General features: G+C 49.8%; 1 protein-coding gene across 1 annotated transcript; it reads left to right on the forward strand.

The window, feature by feature from the left end:
* The first annotated feature begins 18,206 nt into the window (after positions 1-18,206).
* On the forward strand, positions 18,207-23,786 carry LOC144952008 (cornifelin homolog). Its single transcript, XM_078882390.1, has 3 exons — positions 18,207-18,324; positions 21,778-21,914; positions 23,640-23,786. The coding sequence occupies exons 1-3, from the start codon at positions 18,207-18,209 to the stop codon at positions 23,784-23,786; spliced, it is 402 nt and encodes a 133-aa protein (XP_078738516.1).
* The last annotated feature ends 3,906 nt before the right edge of the window (positions 23,787-27,692 follow it).

Consider the following 27,692-nt stretch of genomic DNA (forward strand, 5'->3'; position numbering starts at 1 on the left):
GCTTCATCTCCATGAACAGGACATACAGCTTTTCCGTAACCCATTTTCTATTGACATTGAAAATGTGGATACAATTTACCAAATGGAACTGGCTGAACTGCAGAATTGTGACTCTCTGAAAGACGCATTCAAGTCAAGCAGCCTTCATAATTTCTATGCATTTCTCCCCTCTGAGACATATCCTCATCTCAGGAACCATGCACTCAAAATGGCAACCATCTTTGGCAGCGCTTATGTCTGTGAACAAACTTTTTCAAGAATGAAACATTTGAAATCTCCAACCAGATCTAGACTAACGGATGCACACTTGCATCACTTGTTACGACTAGCAGTGACAAATATGGAACCGGACATTGACCATCTCATTAGCCAAAAGCAGGCCCATAGTTCCCATTGAAATACTGGCAAGTTTGTTGATTTAACTTTACTTGTTCTTCATTTTAAATATTGTATTTGTTCCCGTTTTGTTTCTTCACTTCAAAATAAGATATATGCAGTGTGCATAGGAATTTGTTCATAGTTTTTTTTACTATAGTCCGGCCCTCCAACGGTCTGAGGGACAGTGAACTGGCCCCCTGTTTAAAACGTTTGAGGACCCCTGATTTAGAGTATTTGGCTGCTATACATTTCCACGTGATAAGCCACTTTGTTGAGCTATCAATTGTGATAGCCAGTTCACTTCTCAAAAAGAGCCACATAGCTCAGTGTGGGCCTTATCTGTTAACATTCTAACAATTATTTTGTTTAATAGTTTAGATTGGTTTAATAGGGGTTAAGCCCTTCAGCAATATCACTTTGCCACCGACTCTTCCAGGATACGTGTATTTTCGTGACCAGCTGTGTGGATGACTCAAAGTCCCGATCTGTGAAAAAAGAACTTCGTCCAGGATAAAAACATATTCTGATTCTGGGTTCGCACTGTCACCTTCCTAAAATCTCAACCAGTGCGGAAGAACGCGGACAGAGTGGAACAACGCGGACATCCAGAACAAACACCTCATTCGAGACCCAAGCATCGCACCTCCTGCAATTGACATTGCTCAGGCATAATGGTGGCGTAACCATCAACCGCATCAGAACATCAACAGGCGTGATGAGCACATCGCATCCATGAATGAAACGTTTAAGACACGAGCCTATATACCAGGCGAGGTAGTTAACATCTCATATCAACTGTGACGCCAAACCACACGAACTCTCTTCTCTGTTGAAGCCCTTCCTCTGTTCTTGGCCAGCAGCAGACATCGACACTGAGAATCAGAACATGTATTTATACTGGAGGAATCCAATGAGCCTATCAAGCGCTTTTTTAACAGATGTCTCGTACACTGATATCGTAATCATCATAATCTCGTTGCTGAGCTCATTGCTGCTGTTTCTGCTGCTGCTGCCATCTCGTGCAACATGAAGCAGCAGCACACTCAACTTCATCATGGGACCTCCTTTGCCAGTACCAAAATATACCAATAGGGTTTTTCCCCTTTTTTCTGGCAACAAAACTGACACCTTTTGCAAGGAATCATGTCTACATTAACCGCAATACTTGCAGTCAAGTGCAAACAAAAACATAATACTCTGGTAATTTATGCATTGTCTTTGAAACTGATTGGTCCACACCAGAGACAGCTTTCTTTGGAGCCTCGTCTCATATGGTGTTCGACCAGATGACGCCAAAAGGCACACACCTGTGCTACTACACGTGTAGTAGCTACTACATATGCAGCTACTTTAGCTCCTAGAATAATCCGGCACTGGCTGTACGACGACGACGACAAGAAGAAGGAGGACCAGCAACAGACCGTGCAGCAGCGCTACGTGGCGGCTGCCCGTGGAATGAGGAGGAGGAGGGGACTGTGGCCACTGAGTGACGGGGGGGGGGGGGCTCCCGAGTCCCGCATTCGGCTCTTTATGGACAATTATATTTATTAGGGAACCACCACCAGGTTGCGTTGCGGGTTGTTGTCAAATACCGAGCCAATGTTTTTTGTTACCGAATTCGAAGCAAGAACGCCTATTCTTGGTTGGTGCTCTGGTTGCCGATCCCTGGGGCCACTCCATCTCACGTCGACGATTCACGGACACGTGATGAGACACGCAGTGATACTACGAATTTAACTAGGACCCCCCCCCCCCCTTCGTCACACGCCGTCACAAAAAGTCAGACCCCCCCCTCAAATATGACGTCACAAAGCTCTGCCCCCCCCCAAATAAAACATGCTTCAAATCGCTTTAAACTATGGCCAATGTAGCGCGTATTTAACGTGGCGCTGCACTCTGATGTTATAGGAGAAAACATTTTTTAAGTCTATTTAAATAAGTAGAACGTCTTGTCTATATTTATTTGAAGTTGCGCATTTTGATGTGACGTCACATTTCTCAAACCCCCCCCCCCTCGTCACACATCGTCACAAATGTCTGACCCTCCCCCCCAGGTGCGTGACGTCATTTATGGACGGTCTCCTAGGATGAATGTGACAATTCATGTTTCAAGAACGGAGCGTTGGTTCATAGTCAACGCGAGGTGCCCGCGATGGGAATGAAGGCGGGGTTCTCCCCACACGCCCTCCCCCCACCAGTGTGCAGCTGCGCCCTCCCCCCACTAGGGGTCGCATAGCGAGCACTGTGATCAGTGCGGCAGCCTCCGTGTGGGTGACGACTTCACGGAGCGCAGCGGCGACTCCTCGCGATTCTCAGGGAGGCCACTCTCCTCCGCGTGCTTGGGTTTGATTCCCGACTAAGGCGCATTTCAGCATTGAGTTTTTTCAATGTTCTCCCCCCAGTTCTGCAGAGTGTGGGTGAGTGTATGGAGGTTATATGTTCTGTCCCCTGTTCTGCAGTGTGAATGTTTGGAAGTCATTTCTTCCGCCCCCTGTTTTGCAGTGTGAGCGAGTGGAGTTTGATTGTTCATGTAGCCCGCATGCCCAGCCACAGCACGCTCATGCAGCTTCTGTTTGGCCGGATCGAGGGGTCTAACTGGCACGACCCGGGATGGAGAAGAGATGGAGATGATGCGGTACGGGAGGATGTAGAGCAGAGTGGATTTGCCGATGACCGGTACCAGCGGCGTCAAGATCGGCCTCTATGTAGGAGGCTCGTGAAGGACGCTGCTACTGGGCAGTTGAAGGCAGTTGCCCTCCAACAACAACGGAGAGCGGAGGAGCGACGCTCACAACAACGAGCGGAGCGCCAGGCGGCTCATAGGGGGCACAGATGGTGCATCTGCCAGTCATCTCAGTCGATCAACCCTTGGCACCTGGGTTGCTCCCGTAAACTTCTTTCAGCAGCAAACCTTCGACATTTCACGTGGCCTCAAAATGCACCTGGCCTGGTATAGGCGCAAGTGGCGACGTCACCGCCACTTCGTGGCGAATGGCGGCTGTTATTGTTGTTGTTGTTTGTACGTTCTACCACTGTTCTGCAGAGTGTGGGTATGACATTGAGTGGATGGAGTTCGAATGTTTTCCCCTTGTTCTACAGAGTTGTGAGGTCGAGAATGTGCATGAGTGAGTGGAGTGAGTGGGGAGCGGTCGTGTAGCGGTTAGCGCACTGCGTTCAGAACCTGGAAACCCGGGGTTCGATTCCCGCTCACGGCCAACACCGGTGACGATTATGTGAACCGGTCCTGGGCCTCCCCTATGTCGACTCAGCCTCAAGTGAGTACCTGATGTGATGTCCAAACATCGTCACTGGGGAGACAAAGGCGGCCGGGCGTGGTGTTGGCCACCCACGCCCTCGTGTGCCGTCCCGGCCTTCATAGGCGCTCGCTAACAGGACTTGCCCCTACAGTCTGTTTAGGCTATACCGGCGATCACTGTCTTTGGAGCTTGTACATTCCCCCTCCAATTTTACAGATTCCTCCCATAGCTAAACAAAGACAAAGATCCCTCCTTATAGCCTTAAAAGACTGTTGGGGCAAGTGCTGTTAGCGAGTACCTATGAAGCCCGGCATGGCACACGAGGGGGTGGGTGGCCAACACCACGCCCGGCCGCCTTTGTCTCCCCAGTGGCGATGTTTACACACCACACCAGGTACTCATTTGAGGCAGAGTCGACCTAGGGGAGGCCCAGGACCGGTTCAAATAATTGTCACTGGTGTTGGCTGGAACTCGTGTCGCCAGGTTCGTAGCGCAGCGCCATTAACCCCTGCTCTGTCGCTCCCCCATAGCGAGTGTGTAAACCGGCTTGCGCCAATACATCCACAGCGTTAACAAATTTGCCTGCAGAAAACTTAACTGGGATTACACAGCAGCAGAAGCAACATCGCCCCCTCATGCAAGAAACAAAAAGCCTCGAGACCCAGTGAGGCTTAAATTGCTGGGGTAAAGAAGCAGAATAATATCTCGGGAAGCTTAGCTCTCTGTCTCTCTGGTCCAGAGCACAAACGAAATAATTTTATTTTCATTTTACCAGGTTAAGGCCCACTGCAGAAGCAACCTGGCGATCACAAATGACAGCTCAACGAAGTGGCTCATCATCATTATCATCGTGTGGACATTTATAGCAGCAGAGAAATACTCTAAAAGCGTGACGTTGATTCTAAATATGAAGGAAATCACTGGAGGACCCGGAGAAAATCCATGCGGAGAGAGAGACACACAAACTCCAAATATACAGCAGGCGTAAGGGTCCGGATCGAACCCACGACCTCCTGTATACCGGGCGAGGCAGTTAACATCTCGCCACCACGGCTCCCACGTTGTTAGGAAGCCACTGGGAACTATGGGGCCAACCATAAATGACGTCACGCAATTTTGGATGATTTATGACCGCCCCCCCCCTTCGTCACACGACGCCACAAAAAGTCAGACCCCCCTCAAATGTGACGTCACAAATCTCACATACAGAAGCATAGGCTTACATCGAGACCTACAGTGAGGAGAAAAAGTATTTGATCCCCTGCTGATTTTGTACGTTTGCCCACTGACAAAGAAATGATCAGTGTATAATTTTAATGGTAGGTTTATTTGAACAGTGAGAGACAGAATAACAACAAAATCCAGAAAAACGCATGTCAAAAATGTTATAAATTGATTTGCATTTTAATGAGGGAAATAAGTATTTTACCCCCTCTCAATCAGAAAGATTTCTGGCTCCCAGGTGTCTTATACAGGTGTAGGATTCGTACTCCGGATGTCTTTCCGTTCCGTTTATTCACACTTAGAGTTCACCTCCTCATCGTCACCGCTCCGTGTCTCTACGTTCGCTCCGTTCCACCGTCCGTCACTAGCGACACTCCCTGTCTCTCCGTTCGCTCGCTCCGCTCTACGATTCCGCTCCGCTCTCTCTCCATCTCTCCCAGGGTCCGTATACTCCGCTGCTACCCTACTCTAGACCCTACAGATGCATGGCTATGACTGCTACCCTACGCCGTGTTCTCCCTATCACTGTTGCCGTACTCTCTGCCCTCTCTATCACTGTTACCCTTATCGTATCTCCCTACTTACTCCTGCTCCTCTCTTCCCCAGGCACCATCACTCCAGCTCCAACCAAGATTCCCGTCTCTCTGTTACGCTGTGGCTTTTATCCCCGCACCAATTAGTCCCCATTAATTATCTCACCCCCCGCTTTACCACTCGCCTCCAGGCCCCCAGCCTCACGTGACTTTGTTATTCCCGCCTGAGCGGCGCTAGTCATTAAGCACTCACCCTCCTAACCAATCACCGGCCTGTGTCCCCCGGTTACCCCTAACACCTGTCGCGCCTCTTGACGGCGTCTCCCTCTCGCCCAACAACAACAACACCGTCCTCAAATACCCCCCACTGTACACTGCTCTCTTGCATAGCAACAGCACAAGAGAACGCATGGCGCGCCATATTTCAAGTCCTACACAGGTAACGAGCTGAGATTAGGATCACACTCTTGCGACGCAGATGCTTGTCCCGTTAAGATTGAAAAAAGGGCTGTCAGTAGGTAACTTGGGGGAAGGCATTCTGTTGTCGCCCTCAAATGCCGTGACACGAATGCCCTCCTTGGTGGGTGCTTTTACGATGGTGCCAGCGACGGCCGAACCGTTCATTCAGATTGTGAACACGGGGCACGAGCCGGTTGTTATTCAAGAAGGGACGACGTTGACGCACGCGTCGGTCACGCGGGGTTCGGAAGGAGATGCGTGTTTGGCAACTGGGGGTGGTGACACGCTGCCACGGGCGGAGGAGGAACCGAGCTGGTTTCGCGAGTTGTATGAATGCAACGACGATTTGACACCCGAGCAGCGGACGCGGTTAAGGGAGTTGCTTTGGGAATTCAAGGACGTTTTTAGCTCAGGGAAGTTTGATGTTGGTCGCACGACGTTATTGCGACATCACATTGATACTAGGGATGCGCCCCCTATTCGATTGAATCCTCACCGTGTGAGCCCGCTGGAGAAGAATTGCATTCGGAAAACGGTTGTCGAGATGTTGCAACCGGATATTGTCTCCCCTTCTTCCAGCCCATGGGGAGCTCCGATCGTGTTGGTTAAAAAACGAGATGGTTCTCTGCGATTTTGTGTGGATTACCGTAAATTGAATAAGGTTTCAGTGGCGGATGCATACCCGCTCCCGCGCATTGATGACTCATTGGATGCATTGTCCGGTGCAAAGTTTTTTTCCACTTTGGACCTCTTGTCTGGCTTTTGGCAATTGCCTTTGGACGAGGAATCTAAACCAAAGAAGGCCTTTCGCACGCCGCAAGTGTTGTTTCAATGTAATGTACTACCGATGGGGCTGCACTCCGCACCAGCCACTTTTCAAAGATTGATGGAACTTGTTTTGTCTGGATTGCAGTGGGAGTCATGTTTAATATACCTTGACGACGTCATTGTGTTCAGTAAGGATTTTGAGGGACATTTGCAGCGGCTACGGGCTGTGTTTGGCAGGGTACGGGACGCCAATTTGAAATTTAAACCCCAAAAATGCCATCTGTTGAGAACGTCAGTTAAATATTTGGGGCATGTGGTCAGCGAAGCGGGGGTCGCCACAGACCCGGAGAAAACCAGTTGTGTACGTGCGTGGCCAGTGCCTACGACAGTGTCAGAAGTACGTAGCTTCGTGGGATTTGCGTCATACTACCGTCGATTTGTTAAAAACTTTGTCACAATTGCGAGGCCGCTGCACACGCTGTCTGCTAAGGGTAAGAAGTTTCTGTGGGGTGACGAGGAACAGCGTTCGTTTGAAACGCTCCGGGACGCTTTGGCGGACGCACCGCCGCTCGGGTATCCAAATTTTGCGGAAATGTTTATTTTGGACACCGATGCCAGTGATATGGGCATCGGCGCTGTATTGTCGCAAACAATTGACGGAGTTGAAAGGGTTGTCGCGTATGGCAGCCGGGTACTGTCCCCGGCAGAGCAAAGATATTGTGTAACACGCAGGGAATTGTTGGCGATTGTACACTTTGTGCAGCTGTATCGACCATACTTATACGGGCGACAATTTTTGGTCCGCACCGACCACGCGGCACTGCAGTACTCCTTGTGGATCGATCAACCCTCAGGAAAAATGGCCCGCTGGCTTGAGGTCCTGCAGGGATACTCATTCACGGTCCAGCACAGGAAAGGTACGCGTCACGTTAACGCGGATGCTCTGTCCCGATTGCCTCAGTCATCGGGCTTGTGTAGATGCTCCGAGGGATCGCTGCGCTGTGGGCCGCCTCTGCAGGGCATTCCGGCCATGGCCGCTGCAGCCAATTTGGACCAGCTTGATGAAGCACCGGCTAATGAGCCTGGGTTGCTGGGATTGTCACGGGATCGTTGGGTGCGCTTGCAAGTGGACGATCCTTCGCTTACCAAAATGAGGCTACGGGCCTCTCGTTCCAAACAGTCGGATGATCGGGCCTTTCTTCGACTCGTTGACGACCTCCTGGTCAGATGGGATGTCGTCTGCAGAAGTTTTGTATTGTGGTACCACTATGTTTGAGAGGGGAACTTATTCGCGACACACACGAGCGATTGATGGACTTGGGGGAGAAGAAAACGGCTTTGACTTTGAGTAACGATTTCTATTGGCCGGGATTACAGAATGATGTTCATTTGTATGTTAAAGCTTGTCACGAGTGCGCACGGCGGAAGGCGCTGGCACAGCCATATCGGGTACCATTGCAGTCGATACGTGTTTCACGGGTCAACGAGATTGTGGCCCTTGATATTCTGGGACCGTTCCTCGTTACCCCACGGGTCACAAATACCTGCTTGTGGGGGTCGAGTACCTCACTCGGTGGCCTATGGCATGGCCGCTAGCGGACCAATCGGCAGGATCAATCGTGGAGGCCTTCCTGCTGGGTTACGTTTTTGACAAAGGTGCCCCGGAGCACCTGCTTACGGACCAGGGTAAAAAAAATTCGTCCCGCCTATTGAAGGAAGTGTGTGACGCATTGGATACAAGGAAAATTCGGAAACCCGCAAACCGAGGGGATGGTCGAACGTCTTCATCGAACATTGACATCTATGTTGTGCCAACAGGTTAATTCGACTCAGACAGATTGGGATCTACATGTCCCGGCGGCCCTGGCCGCTTATAGATTAGCCCCACACGCTTCAACAGGGTATTCACCCTTCTATTTGATGTATGGTCGGGAACCAGAAGCCCCGACCCTGGTCAGGCTGGGTGTGAAATCTAAGGATAAGTCGCAAACGGTGCCTGTCCCCATGCGTGAGGCATTGGATCGGTTGAAAGAGGCCAGGGAGGCCTCGCTGGGAAATCCGGAACGAAGACAGGCTGCTAATGAGCGCCTGCACGGTACACAGGCTCCACGGGAACCATGGCTGGTGGGGGACAAGGCCTGGTTGCATTGTCCGATGGTGCCGGTGGGCACATCACCGAAATTCCATCGGCCCTGGCAGGGGCCCGTTGAGATTGTGGAAGTTCGTCGGGATCAGAGTGTAAGGATTCGATACGGTCGCCGATTGTGGCACATTCACCCGTCGCACTTGAAGAGATATGTGCTGCCTTATGATGCGTCATCTCCCATCCCAGAACGGCCTGTATTGGATGTGTCCAACGAGTGTGCTGTGCGACGACGGAAGGACGCACCTCAGCAGTTTACCCCCCGTGTGTCTGCAGGATCGCCATTTTTGAGTCAGGGGACACCCCGGGACACACGAGGCCACGTTGGGGTCTCATCGAGGAATGGACAGTGTAACGGAGATGGACGCACGTTTCGGGCAGGACGCTGCCCTGCGCCCACGGACAGAGATACCCTGGCCCCTGTTCAGTCGAGTAGGGGTGACGGACCGGCCGCGGGAACCCGCTCAAGAAGATTGACTTTTTCTTAAAACTTTGGGGAGTTGGGGATTGTGTACATTTTGTTGTCTGTTGTGGTTTTCTTGTATGTTGTGATTTCCGCGTGGTGTGTTGTGTTTAGCCGGGACGGCTAACTTTTTCAACAGGGGAGGGGTGATGTAGGACTTGAAATATGATGCGCCACGCGTTCTCTTGTGCTGTTGCTATGCCAGCGAGCAGTGTACAGTGGGGGGTATCTGAGGACGGTGTTCTTGTTGTTGGGGCGTGAGGGAGACGCCGTTAAGAGGCGCGACAGGTGTTAGGGGTAACCGGGGACACAGGCCGGTGATTGGTTTGGAGGGTGAGTGCTTAATGACTGGCGCCGCTCAGGCGGGAATAACAAGGTCACGTGAGGCTGGGGGCCTGGGGGCGAGTGGTAAAGCGGGGTGTGAGATAATTGATTGGAACTAATTGGTGCGGGGATAAAAGGCACAGCGTAACAGAGAGACAGGGGTCTTGGTTGGTGCTGGAGTGATGGTGCCCGGGGAAGAGAGGAGCAGGAATAAGTAGGGAGATACGATAGGGGTAACGGTCATAAAGAGAGCAGAGAGTACGGTAACAGTGATAGAGAGAGCAGAGAGTACGGTACCAGTGATAGAGAGAGCAGAGAGTACGGTAACAGTGATAGAGAGGACAGAGAGTATGGTAGCAGTAGATAGAGAGAACACGGTGTGCGGTAGCAGTTGTAGCCATGCATCTGAGGGGTGCAGAGTAGGGTAGCAGCGGAGTGTACGGACCTTGGGAAAGACGGAGAGAGAGCGGAGCGGAATCGCGGAGCGGAGCGAGCGAACGGAGAGACAGTGAGTGTCGTTAATGACGGATGGTGGAACGGAGCGAACGGGGAGACCCGGAGCGGTGACGATGAGGAGGTGAACTCTAAAGTGTGAATAAACGGAACGGAAAGACAACCCGAGTACGAGTCCTACACCTGTATAAAATACACCTGTTCACAGAAGCAATCAGATTCCAAATTCTCCACCATGGCCAAGACCAAAGAGCTCTCCAAGGATGTCAGGGACAAGATTGTAGATCTACACAAGGCTGGAATGGGCTACAAGACCATCGCCAAGCAGCTTGGTGAGAAGGTGACAACTGTTGGTGCGATTATTCGCAAATGGAAGAAACACAAAAGAACTGTCAATCTCCCGTGGCCTGGGGCTCCATGCAAGATCTCACCTCGTGGAGTTGCAATGATCATGAGAACGGTGAGGAATCAGCCCAGAACTACACGGGAGGATCTTGTCAATGATCTCAAGGCAGCTGGGACCATAGTCACCAAGAAAACAGTTGGTAACACACTACGCCGTGAAAGACTGAAATTATGCAGCGCCCGCAAGGTCCCCCTGCTCAAGAAAGCACATATACATGCCCGTCTGAAGTTTGCCAATGAACATCCGAATGATTCAGAGGACAACTGGGTGTAAGTGTTGTGGTCAGATGAGACAAAAATGGAGCTCTTTGACATCAACTCAACTCGCCGTGTTTGGAGGTAGAGGAATGCTGCCTTTGACCCCAAGAACACCATCCCCACCGTCAAACATGGAGGTGGAAACATTATGCTTTGGGGGTGTTTTTCTGCTAAGGGGACAGGACAACTTCACCACATGAAAGTGACGATAGACGGAGCCATGTACCGTCAAATCTTGGGCGAGAACCTCCTTCCCTCAGCCAGGGCATTGAAAATGGGTCGTGGATGGGTATTCCAGCATGACAATGGCACAAAACACATGGCCAAGGCAACAAAGGAGTGGCTCAAGAAGAAGCACATTAAGGTACTGGAGTGGCCTAGCCAGTCTCCAGACCTTAATCCCATAGAAAATCTGTGGAGGGAGCTGAAGGTTCGAGTTGCCAAACATCAGCCTCGAAACCTTAATGACTTGGAGAAGATCTGCAAAGAGGAGTGGGACAAAATCCCTCCTGAGATGTGTGCAAACCTGGTGGCCAACTACAAGAAACGTCTGACCTCTGTGATTGCCAACAAGGGTTTTTCCACCAAGTACTGATTCATGTTTTGCAGAGGGGTCAAATACTTATTTCCCTCATTAAAATGCAAATCAATTTATAACATTTTTGACATGCGTTTTTCTGGATTTTTTTGTTGTTATTCTGTCTCTCACTGTTCAAATAAACCTACCATTAAAATTATAGACTGATCATTTCTTTGTCAGTGGGCAAACGTACAAAATCAGCAGGGGATGAAATACTTTTTTTCCCTCACTGTATAGGCTCACATATAAACCCATAGACTGACATAAAGAGCCATAGCCTCGCATAGAGACACAACGGCTCGCATAGAGACCCATAGGCTTACATTGAGACCCATAGGCTCGCATAGAGAACCATGGACTCGCATAGAGACCTATAGGCTCACATAGAGACCCATAGACTGACATAGAGAGCCATAAGCTCGTATAGAGACCCATAGGCTCACATAGAGACCCATAGACTGACATAGATGTATAGATTAGTTTAGAAACCCATTGATTCACAAAGAAACCCATAGACTCATATAGCGATTCATGGACTCACGAAGAGATCTAACGACTCACTTAGAGACCCAGAGACTCACATAGAGACCCATAGACTCCCATAGAGACCCACAGGCTCACGAAGAGATCTAAAGACTTACTTAGGGACCCATAGACTACACTATACATTACATGACACCACAATGGACGGTGTGCTGTCGTCAGGAGATGATAGAAGCACCGTCCGGTCAAGAGCTCTCTGTCGACAGGGATGCCCGATGGGGACACGTTACTGTGTTCCATTCAACACTGGGGGGATGGTCACAACCGTTCGGGTGGACTGGGCCTATACAGGTCTGACCCTCGCCTGTTGATCGCGGGTCCAAGAGTGGTGATATAATTCAGCCTGAGGCTCGCATCGACATTCTTCGACTCGGTTTAGAGAAGCATGGGTGGACTCACGTGGAGATCCACGTGATCCGAGAGGGTGTGGCCTAGTAGGGCTGGAGGGCTAGTGGGGGCAGGGATGGCAGAGGGTGTGGGCTCGTGGGGGGGAGGGGGGTGTGGGCTAGTTGGGGGGGGGGAGAAGGGATGGACCACCACGACCACCACCACAACAGCATCAGCGAGATCAGCAGAGCGCAACCCGAGGCACAGGTTCGTGATCCCGCATCTCACTCTCGCCATCAGCCTCAATGGCGCCGTACTCGAATTGTAAATGTTGCAGTGGGTTTACTCTCCAACACACAACTGGTGAGTGCTGGACTAGTAACGATTGGACACGTTTTGTTTACGTAAAAAAACCCTTACTAGTTGGCTGTGTCGGGTGGTGGTGGCGGATTTAAAGGACGCATTTATAATTTTACGCGATCTAACCCAAAAAAACCCTCTCTTGTAGATAATATTCATCACGAAAGCCTGCCACTACTAAGTATTAAACAAACAATACATTCGCAGACAATGTTTCCTCCATAAATCGGTCTCTCCATGTAGAAAAACCCAGTACTTTTTATGTAAAATACGTGCTTTCTTCCCCATGCAAACCATCCCCTTATTAAAGATCCTGTCTGTGATGGTATTTAAAAAGAGGATCATAGCCAATGACTCGCTCGGTATGTCGCACAGCAGCAACATCGCCCCTGCTCTATGAAACCACCGCAGACTGGTGTCAGTCAAACAACACCAGCAGTGCCTTCCTTCGCGCTGATCGCCTTGTGTCACAGAGGGGCAGCTACCACTGGGGGTGCTCCTAGGCTCGACCACACAGTGGCAATCATCGCCACCCTCCCCCACCCTACTGTGAATCCACGCGACGATGGGTGAGAGAGACACGCAAACTCCAAATATAAAGCTGGTCAGGGTCGGGATTGAACCCACGACCTCCTGTATACCAGGCGAGGGAGTTAACATATCCTAGCCACCGCGGCGCCCACGTTGTTAGGAAGCCAATGGGAGCCATGCACTTTTAAATCTAGATAGAACACCCACTTCTGCAGAACTGCTTGTGTGTTAAGTTTCTCGTACTTCCGCCGCATCTCCGATTAGCAAGGTTGGCTACGTACGGTGCGAACAAAGTCCAACTGGGTAACGCGCACGGCCCTACCTTGCTGCACTCTACCAAGCGAGAGGACGACTCAGAGGTGCGAGGAACCACGCACAAGCGAGAGAGCCGGTGAGCTGAACCCGGAGCATACGGATAAATCCCACGCACGCGAGGGGGAAACGCTCTATCTCGCACAAATGGGACAGATGTAGTCCACGTGTGTGTCGTACCGCCTTCTCCTGGCGAGGCAGGGTACGGCTCCTCCTCGACGCCCTTGGGATAGACGGTCACTACATCGCGCGGTTTTCAGATACGCTCTGCAGCCGTCTGGGACACTCTTTCTTATCGATATTATGAAGCCACTGGAGCTGTGCACTTTTAAATAATATAGGTTAACAAACTAATTTCTTTAGAAGTGCTTTTTGCGCTTCGTTTGTTGTCCCCCCCCAATACCTCTGGTTGGCACGGTTGGCTATGTACGACGCGAAATAAGTTCAATATACACTACACTATACACTATTATACACTACTATACACTACACTATCCACTACATAACTATACACTGCACTATACACTACACTATACCACTATACACTACACAACACCACTATACTAATTTGAAAACTAATTTTCTTTAGAACTGCTTTTTGTGTGTCAGTTTGTTGTCCTTCCCCCGCACCTCCGATTAGCACGGCTGGCTACGTACGGCGCGAAAGAAGTGCATCACACACACACGTGCATACAGAGCCACACCCGGCCCTCGCCTTAGCAATGGCCCTGAGTGGACACGCCCTGCTGCCGTGTATCCCGTTCGTGTGCCCGAGAACACGCGACTCTGTTTGACGAGCAAAATTGCGCGTGGCTATTGTTCCGTGCGTGTTTAATCTGAGCTCTCTCTCTCTCGCTCTCTCGTGTTGTGGTCCGTGGGTTTATAACGTCCAACGTTGCTCCTCTGCTCGCCTTGTCAGCAGCGAGCTGGAGGGCGCGTGAAGGAGGCTCTGCACGCGGAACGCCGTCCCCAAGGTGAGGGCTCTGCGGCCACGCCGCTCGTCGCATCGACGCGCGTCGGCGTCACTGGCAGTGGAAGTAGTCGCGTCTCTTTTTTTTACGATCAGAGTAATCAAGAAGATGCTCGGTGTAGTCGGCACTTTTGCTTCGTTCATCATTGCGTTTTATTTCCAATGCTTTGCTTTATGTGCCCCCCCCCCCTTTTTGAAATGAAAGATTTCATGCTCTGCTCTCCTTCTTACCTCTTCCCTCTCTTTGCTCCCCCTCTCTCTTTTTTTTCGCGTCTCACGGAGAAGGAACTGAATCGGGAATCGTAGATTGGCGCTGCGGCAGGAATCCGATGAGCTACGAAGCACTTTTTGCCCCACAGATGCCCAATAGGGGCGGGTGAGAAGGTTACAACAACAAACACGACACACAAACACGATAGCAGTGCAAGGGTATAGGAAAGGTAAACAAATCACCTAACAAAATATGCAAGTCAAACTAAACACCGAGGTTCGATTCCCGACCTGGGCGCATTTTTGTGTTCTCCTTCCTGCTCTGAAGAGTGAGTGGAGTTTGTATGATGTCTCCCTGTCTGTAGAGAGAGAGTGAGTGGAGTTTGTATGATGTCTCCCTGTCTGTAGAGAGAGAGTGAGTGGAGTTTGTATGATGTCTCCCTGTCTGTAGAGTGAGAGTGAGTGGAGTTTGTATGCTCTCCTCCTGTCTGTAGAGTGAGAGTGGTTGTCCTACCTGATGACGGTCGCTTGTGTTGCGCCCGAAACATCGTGATTTAATTTATTTTATTTTATACCTACGTGACTTTACCGAAAGAACCAAAGAGTATGGATCCCTGCAGTCACGAAAACTTCAAATCTAGATTAAGCATTTTTTTTTTCCAGCTTAAGGCACCACTGAGCGATACTATAGCTCTTTTTCAGAAGCGACCTGGCTACCACAAATGATAGCTCGACGAAGTGGATTATCATCACGTGGAAATGTATAGCATCCAAATATTCTAAACGTATGTTGATTAGCACAGTTGCTATCTTCTAAATGTGGAGGGAAATACCGGAGGACCCGGGGAAAAATCGACACGACCACGTGAAGAGAGAGGGAACACCACAAACTCCCAAATATACAGCAGGCATCAGGGTCGGTATCGAACCCACGACCTCCTATATACCGAACGAGGTCCCCTAGAAACCAAGTGTGGCCGGACACATAAGGGGGGGGGGGGGGGTACAACACCAGTCTCCAGGTGATTCTTGCTTACATTTGGTGGGTCTGGGAAGGAGGAAGAGGTTGTGTCCTCTTAGTCGCCATGGACCTAGCGCAGGGGTCGGCAACCTGCGGCTCCGGAGCCGCATGCGGCTCTTTTGAACCTTGACCGCGGCTCCGGGGCGGATGCTAGCGAGGGGAGGAGGCGCACTGTGACACCTGCTCTGGCGTTGCCGCTGCTGACAGGTCGCCGCTCCGCTCCACACTGCCCGCCCGGTGACAGGCAATAACGTTGCCGTTGCTTTGTCACATGTTTGGAAGAAGTAAAAACCTTCCTGGGCAGCAAAGAGCTCACCTTTGCTGAGCTGGAACAGCCAAAGTGGCTGGAAAAATTACATTTTATGGTAGACATGACAGCACATCTAAACACGCTAAATACAACCCTTCAGGGGAAAGGAGGCACAGCCCTGCACATGCTGGAGGAGGTTTTGGCATTCGAGCGCAAGTTGACAGTGTTTGTCAAAGATTTACAGAGAGGTACACTGTCTCACTTTCCCTCTTTGAGAGAGTTCAAACAAAGTCATGATACGATAAATTTGGAATATTTCAAGTCTGCAATCACCACAATGCAAAGTTCGTTTGGGAAACGATTCTGTGAGTTCAGAGAGGAAAAAACGACATTATCCTTCCCTGTCACTCCCCTGGCGATCGATCCATCCCTATTGAATATGACTGCATTTGCAGGTGTAAGTCAACCTGATCTTGAGATGGAACTGGCCGATATAGCCGACAAAGATATATGGGTGTCCAAGTTCAAATGCTTGACCGCTACTCTTGAGGATGTTGCCCGTCAGAAGGCCATTCTGGCTCAGAATCATAAATGGAGTGATATTGAAAACCTTCCCAAACAGGACAAACTTGTATTCGAAACATGGAATGCCATCCCCAACACTTATATAAACATGAAAAAGTATGCATTTGGAGTCCTGTCGATCTTCGGCTCCACATATGTATGTGAGCAGGTCTTCTCCAACATGAACTATATTAAAAACAAACATCGATCACGCCTCACAGATGACAGCTTGCAAGCCTGTGTGAAAATGAAGGTGACGTCTTACAGCCCTGATGTGCAGACACTGTGCACTGAGGTTCAGGAGCAAAAATCCCATTAACCAGGTAATTTAGCTATTAATTTGCAAAAATATATTTTACATTGTTAAGTGAAAAAGTCCTTTTTTTATTCAGATTGACAGCTGACTGCACGATCCTGTATATAGCAATAAGGTAAGAAACAATATATGCAGTGTTATATTTGTTTTAAATGTTGCAATGGTTTTGCGGCTCCCAGTTTATTTTTTCCTTCGGAAACGGGTCCAAGTGGCTCTTTATGTCTTAAAGGTTGCAGACCCCTGACCTAGCGGATCCCCTTCCCAGTGTTTTTCGGGTATCTCGAGCTGCCGCATTCACCCATTTGTTTGATTGAATTTGTTTCCAATAGCTGGGTAATACTTATATAAGTCTGGGAGTGCAGGTGTTCTTCTCATTCTTGCTGAGGATATTGGTCTACGTATATATATAGTACATATGCTGAACTTCTTTCGCACCATACGCAGACAACCGTGCTAATCGAAGGGCAAAAACTAAACACAAAAAGCAGTTCGAAAAAAACGAGTTTTCAATTTAGTATAATGGTGTTGAGTATAGTGTTGTGTATAGATATGTTTTGTATAGATATGCTGTGTATAGTAGTGTATAGTGTAGTGTACAATGTAGTGCATAGTAGTGTATAATGTAGCGTATAGTAGTGTAGTGTATTGTAGTGTAGAGTGTAGTGTATGTATGTAAAATGTTCGCACTGTACGTACCCAACCGTGCTAACCGGAGTGTGCGGTCTAATAGAATAAGTATTATTATTTAGTGACATCGCGGATGTCACTGTGTGGTGTCGGCCCTAGAGAGGCACGGCGTGCGATGTACTCACATCGCGGACATCAGGTATTTAGCGACATTATTAGCTGTCCCTGGGTAATGCCGGCTCTAGCGAGGCACGGCGTGCGATGTATTGACATCGTGGACACCCCGTACATGTGGGTGTAGTACCAGCCCTAGAGGGGCTCGGTGAGCGCTGATAGAGAGCGCTGAGTGGCACCCCGCTCGGCGTGCAGTGCTGTCCCCTATAGGAGGGGGTGTGAGAGTGCCGGCCATGAGTGGGGTGAATAAAGTCCATGGCACTCTGGTTGACCCTGGCAGGCACGTGACGAGTAAGATCTAAACAGGGGCCCCAAGTGGGGGCTAGGGGTGGTCATGTGTCGGGGCGAGATCCTGCTAGAGGATTCGAGAAGGTGGTCGTGGCCAAGGGCGGGGCCAGCCACGACCAGTGAGGATATCAGCCGGGTCCCCAGAGGGACCGGAGTTCCGCGTTCCTATTGTTAATCCTGAAGATCTACATTCTACGTTCTACATCCAAGAAGAGTCACCAACACGTGGACCTGGACCCAAGCCGGGCTCCGGTCCGTTGTAGCTACTCCCAGTGTAACTCGTGTAGCGAGCCTGGTGGTCCACCACCACAGGTTGTTATCTGGTAAAGGGGCAGTTACCCCTTTGTGTTTGTATCAATAAATGTGTTGCCTCCAAGGAGGACGTCTGAGAATCAGTTGAATCTACTACATTATGATTATTGTCATCATCGTTTGTAATGTTACGGCTGCTCCTTTGCTATGTTGCAGATGATCGTGACGCAGCACCCCGTGCTGGTGGCGCAGCCCGTGGTGCACACGGTGAATGCACAGGGGCAGGCCCAGTGGTCATCCAACATGATGGATTGCTTCCAGGATACGGAGATCTGTGAGTTTGTATCTATGGCATCTTTTTTTGGTGTTGTCCAGTATACAAAATGATGAAAAATAAAAATTGGTCTTCAGATTTTATGCCTTGTAAAAGGCATCTTCTTTCACACCGTACATAGCTAACCGTGGCAATTATATGTTTGTATAGGCCTGTTGTATCGCTCTGTGATCTTGTTTCATTCAGCTATTCTGTATGTGGTTGTATGGTTCCAAAGCCAGTTCATGGGGGGTGGGGGGGAGTGGTGAGTATCCAGTATTCGTTTCGTGACTTGTTGATCCTAGCTCCTAAGTTGCAGGAACTATCTATAAAAAGCATCAATGCAGACTTGATGCCTTGCAAAAGGTGTTTGAACACCTTCATGACACCTCCTGTTTTGTTGCTAGAAAGGGTAAAACCTATTCTTAGTTTTTCCATTCGTGAGTTTCCCGGCCACCACAAGCCACCAGAACCATGGGTCACTGCCGTCAGAGCGACAAAAATCCCCCGTGTAGCCTTAACAGACCCTTGGGCAATTGCTGTTAGCGAACAGCACCTATGAAGGCTGGCACGCCCGACCGCCTTTGTCTCCCTAGTGGCAATGTTTACACAACACACCAGGTACTCATTTGAGGCTGAGTCGACCTAAGGGAGGCCCAGGACTGGTTTAAATAATCGTCACTGGTGTTGGTGGCCGTGAGCGGGAATCGAACTCGGGTCGCCGGGATTGTAGCACAGTGCACTAACCGCTACACTACCGTTCCCCCAGACATACCTACACACAATGCACATGTGTATGTGTTTGTTACATATACATGTGCAATCTGTTCTACAATAATGCTGCTTGTTTCAGATCGCGAATTGGATATAACGCGATTGAGCGAACGGAACTACATCGTGCAAGTAGGAATAAGCGTCATACGGCTGCCTCAGCGTAGCATCACAATGCGGGATATTGCTGGATGCTTCTAGACACGAACCACGACACCTCTGTCTTTGTTTGGCGTGCGTTACGCAACTCACACATTATCGCAGGCTGTGCTTTACCCCCTTTATTATTTGTTGCAACGCGATGTTTCCATAATGCGGTGTCCTTTGGGAACGCAACTTCTACCGCATTATAGAAGAACAGACTGTGTTGGCAATCACCGAGGTCTGCTGTGAGCAATGAGTTGTTGTTATGAATGAACAGCCATTACTTTCATGGCGTGTTCGCAGCCACTGCCTCCGATTAGCTGCGTCCGGTGCGAAAGAAGTTCAACAACAACCGCCAATTCGCCACTAAGTGGTGGTGACATCACCACGGCGCTTTTGCCAGGTTATGTGCACGTTAAGGCCACGTGAAGAGGTCACGGAAGAGACCCAGGTGCCATGGATTAACTGACTGAAATGACTGGCCGATGCACCACATGAGCCCCACTAAAATACGACACTTGCCTGGGTATTTTATGTCATCAAATACTCCACCCCCCTCAACCTCTGCACGAGTGATGAGGCAGTTATGGATAGAGTTGAGATGTTCCCATACTTCGAGCAGTGTGCTTATGACCAGCTCTAGTTTGGCAGTAGTTCCAGTCTAACTTCGAAGCAGTCGAGCGGCATTAAATTTGCATCAGCTGCGTAACGCTGCGTGGAAGCTACCTGGCCTGTCGATTCACACAAAGCTCCGAGTCTTCTCGGCCACAGTTATCCCCTCCCCTCTCTGTGCCTGTGAAATGTGGAGCCCTTTAAAGCAACATCTGCACCGGTTTGAAACAATAAGGCTGGCCTGCCTACAATCCATTTTGGGTTTAACCAGATTGGATTGTGTGAGGAGCTCACAGATCCTTGAAAGATCTCGACATAGACCCATCACTGAGCTGCCCCGACAGGCGAAGCCGCAATGGCTGGGTCATGCAGCCCACATGCCCAACCACCGCATACCCAAGCAGCTTCTGTTTGACCTGATATAGGGGGCTAAATGGGCACTGCATAGGCTCGAGAAACGATGGGCTGATGTAGTTCAGAGAGATGTGGAGCTGATTGGATTTTCAGATGAAGAATGGTCCCAGCGGTGTCAATATCAGCCTCTGTGGAGGAGGCTCGTGAAGGACGCTGTTATTGGGTAGTTGGAGGTTGTCACCCTCCAGCAACAATGGAGGACAGAGTAGCAACGCTCACAACAACGGGCAGAGGGCCGGTGGAAAGCAGAGGTGATGCATCTGTCAGCCATCTCAGGCAATTAGCCCTCAACACCTGGGTCTGCCCCATGACCTTCTGTCAATGAGGCTTCAACACTTTACAAGGCCCCAAAGTCAATTTGGCCTCGGTCGAGCGTGATAGTGATGTCACCTTCACGTCGTCGTGAATGATGGCTGCTGTTTTGTTGTGTCGAGTTTGTACAATCTTCTCCTGTACTGGGTTCTCTGGTTTATTTCCATAGCTAAAGAAAAAAAGACACACAAAATATAACTCGCATCCTCATGCTCAAACAATTACCTGGAAATCACGCAATTGGTATGACACATCGCACCATCGGCCCCTTCTGCAAAAATAAATAATAACAGGACCCTTCTGAAAATGAGTTCTGACACTCTCAGTGAGGCTTCCCTGGGTACACAACTCTAATGATAATGACAAATAAGAATAACTTGACAACCTGGTATAATCACGGCAGGCAAGTCCAAGACCTTAGTGGTGGCAAAATGTTAACTACCTCGCCTGGTATACAGGAGGTTGTGGGTTCGATCCCAACACCTGTATGCATTTGGAGTGTTGCACGTCTACGTCAGTATACCTCTTTTGCCAGTATCAAAGTATAATAATAGGGTTTTTCCTCTTTTTTCTGGCAACAAAACTGAAACCTTTTTACAAGGAATCATGTGTACATTAACCACAACACTTGTGGTCAAAATGCAAACAAAAAACACACTCTAATAATATATGCATTGTCCTTGAAACTGATTGGTCCACACCAGAGATGGCTTTCTTTTGAGCCTCGTCTCAATTGGTGCTAGACCAGAGGATCCTAAAAGGCGTACAGCTCAAAGACAATGCACTATAAAATTCATGAGGGCTCGGGGCAAGCATCTACATTATTAGACCTCCTTTGCCAGTATCAAAGAGTGTATTTTGCATTTTGACCACAAGTATTGTGGTTAATGCACACATGATTCCTTGTAAAAAGGTTTCAGCTTTGTTGCCAGAAAAAAGGGAGAAAACCCCTATTGTTATATGTCGCACGTCTCTTTCTCTCTCCACATTGAGAATCAACATCACGCGTTCAGAGTATTTGACTGCTGCTGCTGCTATAAATGTCTATGTGATGATGACAAGCCGCCACTTCGTTGCACGATCATTTGTGATAGCCAGGTCGCTTCTGAAAAAAGAGCTACTACATAGCTCAGCCGCAGCCTTACCTGGTAAAATGAAAATAATTTAATAGATTCGTTTTAGATTGATAATTTCTCCCACTGCTCCTCCATGTTGCGACAGGCATCTGCGGGTTATTCTGCCTGCCACTGCTGCAGTGCAAGGTGGCGTCGGATTTTGGCGAGTGCTTCTGCGTCCCGATGCTGCCCGGAGCCTTAATGGCGTTGCGGACTGGCATTCGAGAGAGGCACCGTATTGAGGTAATTATAACGACGATGATGTTGATGACGACGATGACGACGACAATGACGAAGATGATGATGACTATAACGACTTTGACAACAACGATGATGATGATAATGTCGATGACGACGATGATGATGACGACAATGACAATGATGACGACAATTATCACGATGATGACAATAACGACGACGACGATGACAACGATGATGACGACGATGACGACAATGACGACGTCGACGATGACAACAATGACGACGACGATGGTGACATCGCCGAAGATGACGACGATGATTTTTGCATTTGATATCGAGCCACCCTCCTTAATTCGGGCATGTCTTAGAGCGACTTGCACCTCATCATTAACACATTTTAAAGGGGGACGGTCCCCCTCCCCACCCCCCGGTGGCAGCTGTCCTTGTGCTGGCATGGAGGTGACTCAGTAACTTGAGCCTGTAAGCAAGTGGACATCACTCTGCTGCTAGCAAGATGCAATGGTTGCTGCTGCTGCTGTGTGTAGAGTCGCAATTGAGCGATTTTCAATTTGGGAGATTTTAGACTCGTTACAAATGACGTTATGGGATTTCTTTTTGAAACTGCCAACGTGAAGCAGATGGCAGGCCGTATTTCACGGTGACCAGGGACCGCCTTTCAACTTTCAAAAACACGAGAACCCTCTTGTGAACGAGTGAGGAACGCAAACGCTGGCACTGGGCCACGCCACTGCCCCGGTGGCGCTAATGCGCCATCACTGTTCGTGCGCGCGGTGGGAGAACATGATAGCAAATTATAACGACGCAAATTAAACGTCAGGCATAAATCGATGTTGCTGTTAGGGTTATACCCAAATGAAAATTGGTAAAATGGATAGAATAAAACTGAACTATTCAACTATTGTTGATAAGGTAAGGCCCACTGAAACGGCCTGGCCACCACGTATGATAGCTCAACGAAGTGGCTTGTCATTGCGTGGAAATTTATAGCAGTCAAATAATCTAAACGCGTGTTTCTAAATATGGAGGGGAAAACGGGAAGACCCAGAGAAAAATCTACGTGACCACGGAGAGAGATACGCAAACTCCAAATATACAGCTGGCGTCAGGGTCGAACCCGAGACCTCCTGTATACCAGGCGAGGTAGTTAACATCTCGCCACCGTGGTGCCACGTTTTCGTACACAAATAGACGCCCAAAGCGCAACCATGAGCTCACAGATTATACAAAATTTGGACACATTCTCATCAGTCATCTCCTTCGGCAGGCGAGGCGTCGATGACTGGGTCATGCAGCCTGTATGCCCAGCCACGGCATGCCCAAGTAGCTTCTGTTTGGCCGGATATAGGAGGCTAACGGGTGTCGTATGGGCGAGGGAGGAGATGGGCTAATGTCCTACAGGGGGATGGGCACCTGATCAGACTTGGAGGAGGCTCGTAAAGGACGCTGCTACTGGGCAGTTAGAGGCATTCGCTCTCCAGCAACAACTGAGGGCGGAGGAGCGATGCTCACAACAATTAGCGGAGCGCCGGGTGGCTAAAACGCACGGAGTTGTCACAGTGGTGATTACAGGAGTTGCAACTGTCAGCGATTTGAGGAAGTTAACCCACAGCACCTGGGTCTGTCCGTGTGGCCTTCGACACGTGACCTCAAAGTGTACCTAAGCATGGCACAAGCACCGTGGTGACATCACCCGTCACTCAGTGGTGAACGGCGGCAGTCATTGTTGTTGTTGTTGTTGCGATGCAGGGCACCGTGTTTGACGACTTCGTGAGCCTGTGGTGCTGCAATCACTGCACCACGTGTCAGATGGCGCGCGAACTGCGACACCAGAAGAACCGCGGGACTTCCGTCACGATGGTGACAACCACGCAGCCCGTGGCCGTGATACACTGAGATGCACACGCAAAAATATATACACATAAAGTCACGTAGAAGGGAAATAATACAATAATAAAAATAAAACATAACAAAATAATTCTGACGACGTTTCGGCCACAACGCAAGCAGCCGTTGTGGCCGAAACGTCGTGAGAATTATTTTATTATGTTTTATTTTTATTATTTTATTATTTCCCTTCTACGTGACTTCACCGAAAGAACCAAGAAGATGAATCCCTGCAGTCACGAAAGCTTTAAATCGAAAAATATATACACATACATACACACATATACCCATATACATACATATACAAAAAATATCCCCGTATAGCCTTAACAGACTGAAGGGGCAAGTGCTGTTAGCGAGCACCTATGAAGGCCGGAACATCACACGAGGGGGTGGGTGGCCAACACCACGCCCGGCCGCCTTTGTCTCCCTAGTGGCGATGTTTACACATCGCGCCAGCTACTAATTTTAGGCTGAGTCGACCTAGGGGAGACCCAGGACCGGTTCAGATAATCGTCACTGGTGTTGGCCGTGCGCCGGATTTGAACCCGTGTCTCGGGGTTCATAGCGCAGCGTACTAACGGCAACATCACCGCTCCCCACATATACATATACATACACACATATACACACATACATACACACACATACACACATATACACAAAAAGACACGTAAATAACAAGATAGATAAGCAGGCAATGCTTCTCCTTCATATATCACGTAAAAAATACAAATATTGTGTACACAACCCATGGAGCCTGATTTTTTGCTGATGGGACACTGAATGTTGAAACCAGTGTAGATTTGTTTTGTTTATATTTAAATCAACGTTGCAGAAATTATGCACTCGTAAAAGGATATGGGCTGATGGTTTGAGTTGAATTTAGTTTTAACCGAGTGTACCCCCTTGCCTGACCCAACGTGGTTCTGAGAAATAAATGAAATGAATAATAAACATCAATATTTGAACCAATTGTCCATTCTTGTGAGGTATATCCTAACTAGCTAAGTAACTGCAAGCAAATGCAAAATAAAATTAACGGACGCTCTGCGTGCATGACGTAATTTGTTCGCGATCGCCGGTTACTCTTGGAAACCAACATTGTTTACGATCAATGAGTTTAGAAAGGTCTTTCACATCGTTCTAGGTTACCATATGGGTGAAAATGTTGTCGTATGTATTTTATTATTGGCAGATTCATATGTGATTATTCAACAATGACTCTCATGTATAACAATTTAACGCATTTATAGATCACACACCACGTGTTAGATCGCGCGCGATCTGCGACACCAGAAGAACCGCGGGACTTCCTTCACGGTGGTGACAACCACGCAGCCCGTGGCCGTGATACACTGAGATGCACATGCAAAAAAGCTTTGCCACGCGTTACCTCCCGGGGGTCTGCCGCGTACCCTACCGGATTGAGAACCACTAATAGTCTACATGGCGTGCTCCTTGCCTGTGTAATGGGTTCCGGAGACACTTGTAGAGGGAACTTCTTTATTAAAATACAACACTCCATTCAGTCCTCATACTCTGTTACAGCCTAGGTACACAGCCTAGGTACACAGCCTAGATACACTACTCTGGCTCGCTCTGGGGTCCTCCGGCTACAATTACCCTAGGGGAGGCTAATCTGACCCGACCCAGCCAAGGTGCGGGTCTGGACTCTGGCTTCCTCGGAACTCGCCCTTACAAGGACATAGAGCCGGGAGTCCCAGAGTCCCACCACTGGCCCTCACAGCGTCCCGGACCTTACAAGGACAAGCGGAACGAGGGGGTCCAGGGGCCTAAGCTGGCTGGTCTTGGGTCTTGGGTCTTGAGCTACAACTGGCCCCGATCGGCCAGGGAGTTGGCCTTTTATGCCTCGTCCCCAACGAGAGGTGTGTGCGCCCCCAGATATCCCACAGAGCACACACAGCCCCCCCCCCTCCCCCGTTGGTGGCGCCAAGGGGCTTAACTGGCTGGGGTGCCTGGGATCCTAGCGCCTGGCGCCAAGGCGTATCTGCCTAGGATACCAGAACCCCCAGCAGCCCCTCCCCTCTTATGGCACTACACCTGTGACGCGATGACAAGCCAATGTGGCTCTGTGCGTTGTTGCGACCATGTGCCCCGCCATACTGACACCAGCCATGGACACGACAGTGGCTAGGAGATGTTAACAACCTCGCATGGAATACAGGAGGTCGTTGGTTCGATCACGACCCTGACACCAGCTGTATATCTGGAGTTTGTTTACCTATCTCCCCGTGGTCGCGTTATATTTTCTCCAGGTCCTGCAGTTTTTCCCTCCACATTTAAAAACATCCGGTTAGAGTATTTGGTTGATATACATTTCCTAATGAAAAACCACATTCGTGAGCTATCATTTGTGGCCAGGTAGCTTCTGAAAAAGAGCTATATAGCTCATTGGGCATTACCTGGTAAAATTAAAATTGGTTTTCTCCGGGTCCACCGATACATTTCCACGTGATGAAAAGCCACTTCGTTGAGTGATCATTTGAGAGAGCCAGGTCGCTTCTTTAAGAAGAGCTATATATAGCTCAGTGGGCCTTAACTTGGTAATACAACAACAACAAATTAGTTTAATATTGGTTCTGCCTTGAGCCAATGCTGGAAATTCCAATTGGCAACGGTTTCATTATATCCACGACACAACAAATGCACACATAAGCATCTTCCCCACTCGAAAAAGATCTACACGGCGGTATACGTGTAGTGGTGGTGTTGACGTGCGCCGACTGTGACAGTGATGGATCACGGGGCGGCGCGGGGTGCGGGGTTGGGCACGCGTTGTGGGCGTGGTGTGGACGCGCGCGCCGGGAGTGACAGATGACGGGGCGGCGCGGCGTGGGTGGTGAGGCACGCTGAGATGTGGGAAAACAGGATCGTAGCCAGCGCCCAGTGATTGGTCGAATAGGATGGGTGCTCGCAGCGACGTCCGCAGGTGGGGTATAAAGGGGGACGCGCGAGAGCACTCGGAGAGAGTTACCCAGTTGAAGACCAGAAGACGGAGTTGAAGACCTAGTGCCCCGAGACCCCTAGTCCCGCCGTCCTTGTAGGGACCGGGGCCCTGTGTGGCTCGGAGGCGAGACTGTGGGACCCGGGGTCCGACGCCCACGTGGGTCGGGCTGGGGACCCACAGTCAAGATGGACACCCCGGGCAGGGAGTGTCCAGAGTAGCTCAGTGGGCGTTAGTCGCCGAGTAGCTAAGTGGGTGTTGGTCACCCGAGTAGCTCAGTGGGCGTTAGTCGCCAGGGTAGCTAAGTGGGTGTTGGTCACCCGAGTAGCTCAGTGGGCGTTAGTCGCCGAGTAGCTAAGTGGGTGTTGGTCACCCGAGTAGCTCAGTGGGCGTTAGTCGCCAGGGTAGCTAAGTGGGTGTTGGTCACCCGAGTAGCTCAGTGGGCGTTAGTCGCCAGGGTAGCTAAGTGGGTGTTTGTCACCCGAGATACTAAGTGGGTGTTAGTCACCTGTGAACGAGTTTGGTAAAATAAAGAGTGTGCTACCCGTCAAGTCGTCTCCCGCCGAGTTACTACACTACAACTGGCGTCAGAAGTAAACCTGTCTTCAAGAAGAATGGACACGAGGAAGACTACGCGTACCCACGAGCGAGGTCGGGACGACGACGGCGTACCGGGGACACCAACCTCGGGAGGAGAGGACGAGGAGTTGCCGCCGATGCAGCACTTCGCGGTGATGGCCGACGCTCCACTCGCCTCCGACACCAGCCTCCAAGACGCACACTCCCGGTTGGCGGAGTTGCTACTCGCCGCCGCCGCTGTCTTGGCGGACATCTCCGTTCCGGCGAGCGAAAAAACGGCTGCGGGGTTGGTGGAGAAAGCGAGGTTGGAGGGATCCCGCCAAAAGGCGCTTCGCGCCAAAAGTCTGGAAGTTGCCGCCGTTTTTGAG

This window comes from Lampetra fluviatilis, chromosome 65 (assembly GCF_964198595.1).
Source record: "Lampetra fluviatilis chromosome 65, kcLamFluv1.1, whole genome shotgun sequence".
Lineage (NCBI taxonomy): Eukaryota > Metazoa > Chordata > Hyperoartia > Petromyzontiformes > Petromyzontidae > Lampetra > Lampetra fluviatilis.

Bases quoted from the DNA above. Each gene is read 5' to 3' on its own strand.
- LOC144952008 (XM_078882390.1), top strand. From the start codon at position 18,207: ATGATCGTGACGCAGCACCCCGTGCTGGTGGCGCAGCCCGTGGTGCAC. The intron at 18,325-21,777 runs GTGAGTTTGTAT...ATGTTGCGACAG, and splicing joins CTTCCAGGATACGGAGATCT to GCATCTGCGGGTTATTCTGC. The intron at 21,915-23,639 runs GTAATTATAACG...GTTGCGATGCAG, and splicing joins GAGAGAGGCACCGTATTGAG to GGCACCGTGTTTGACGACTT.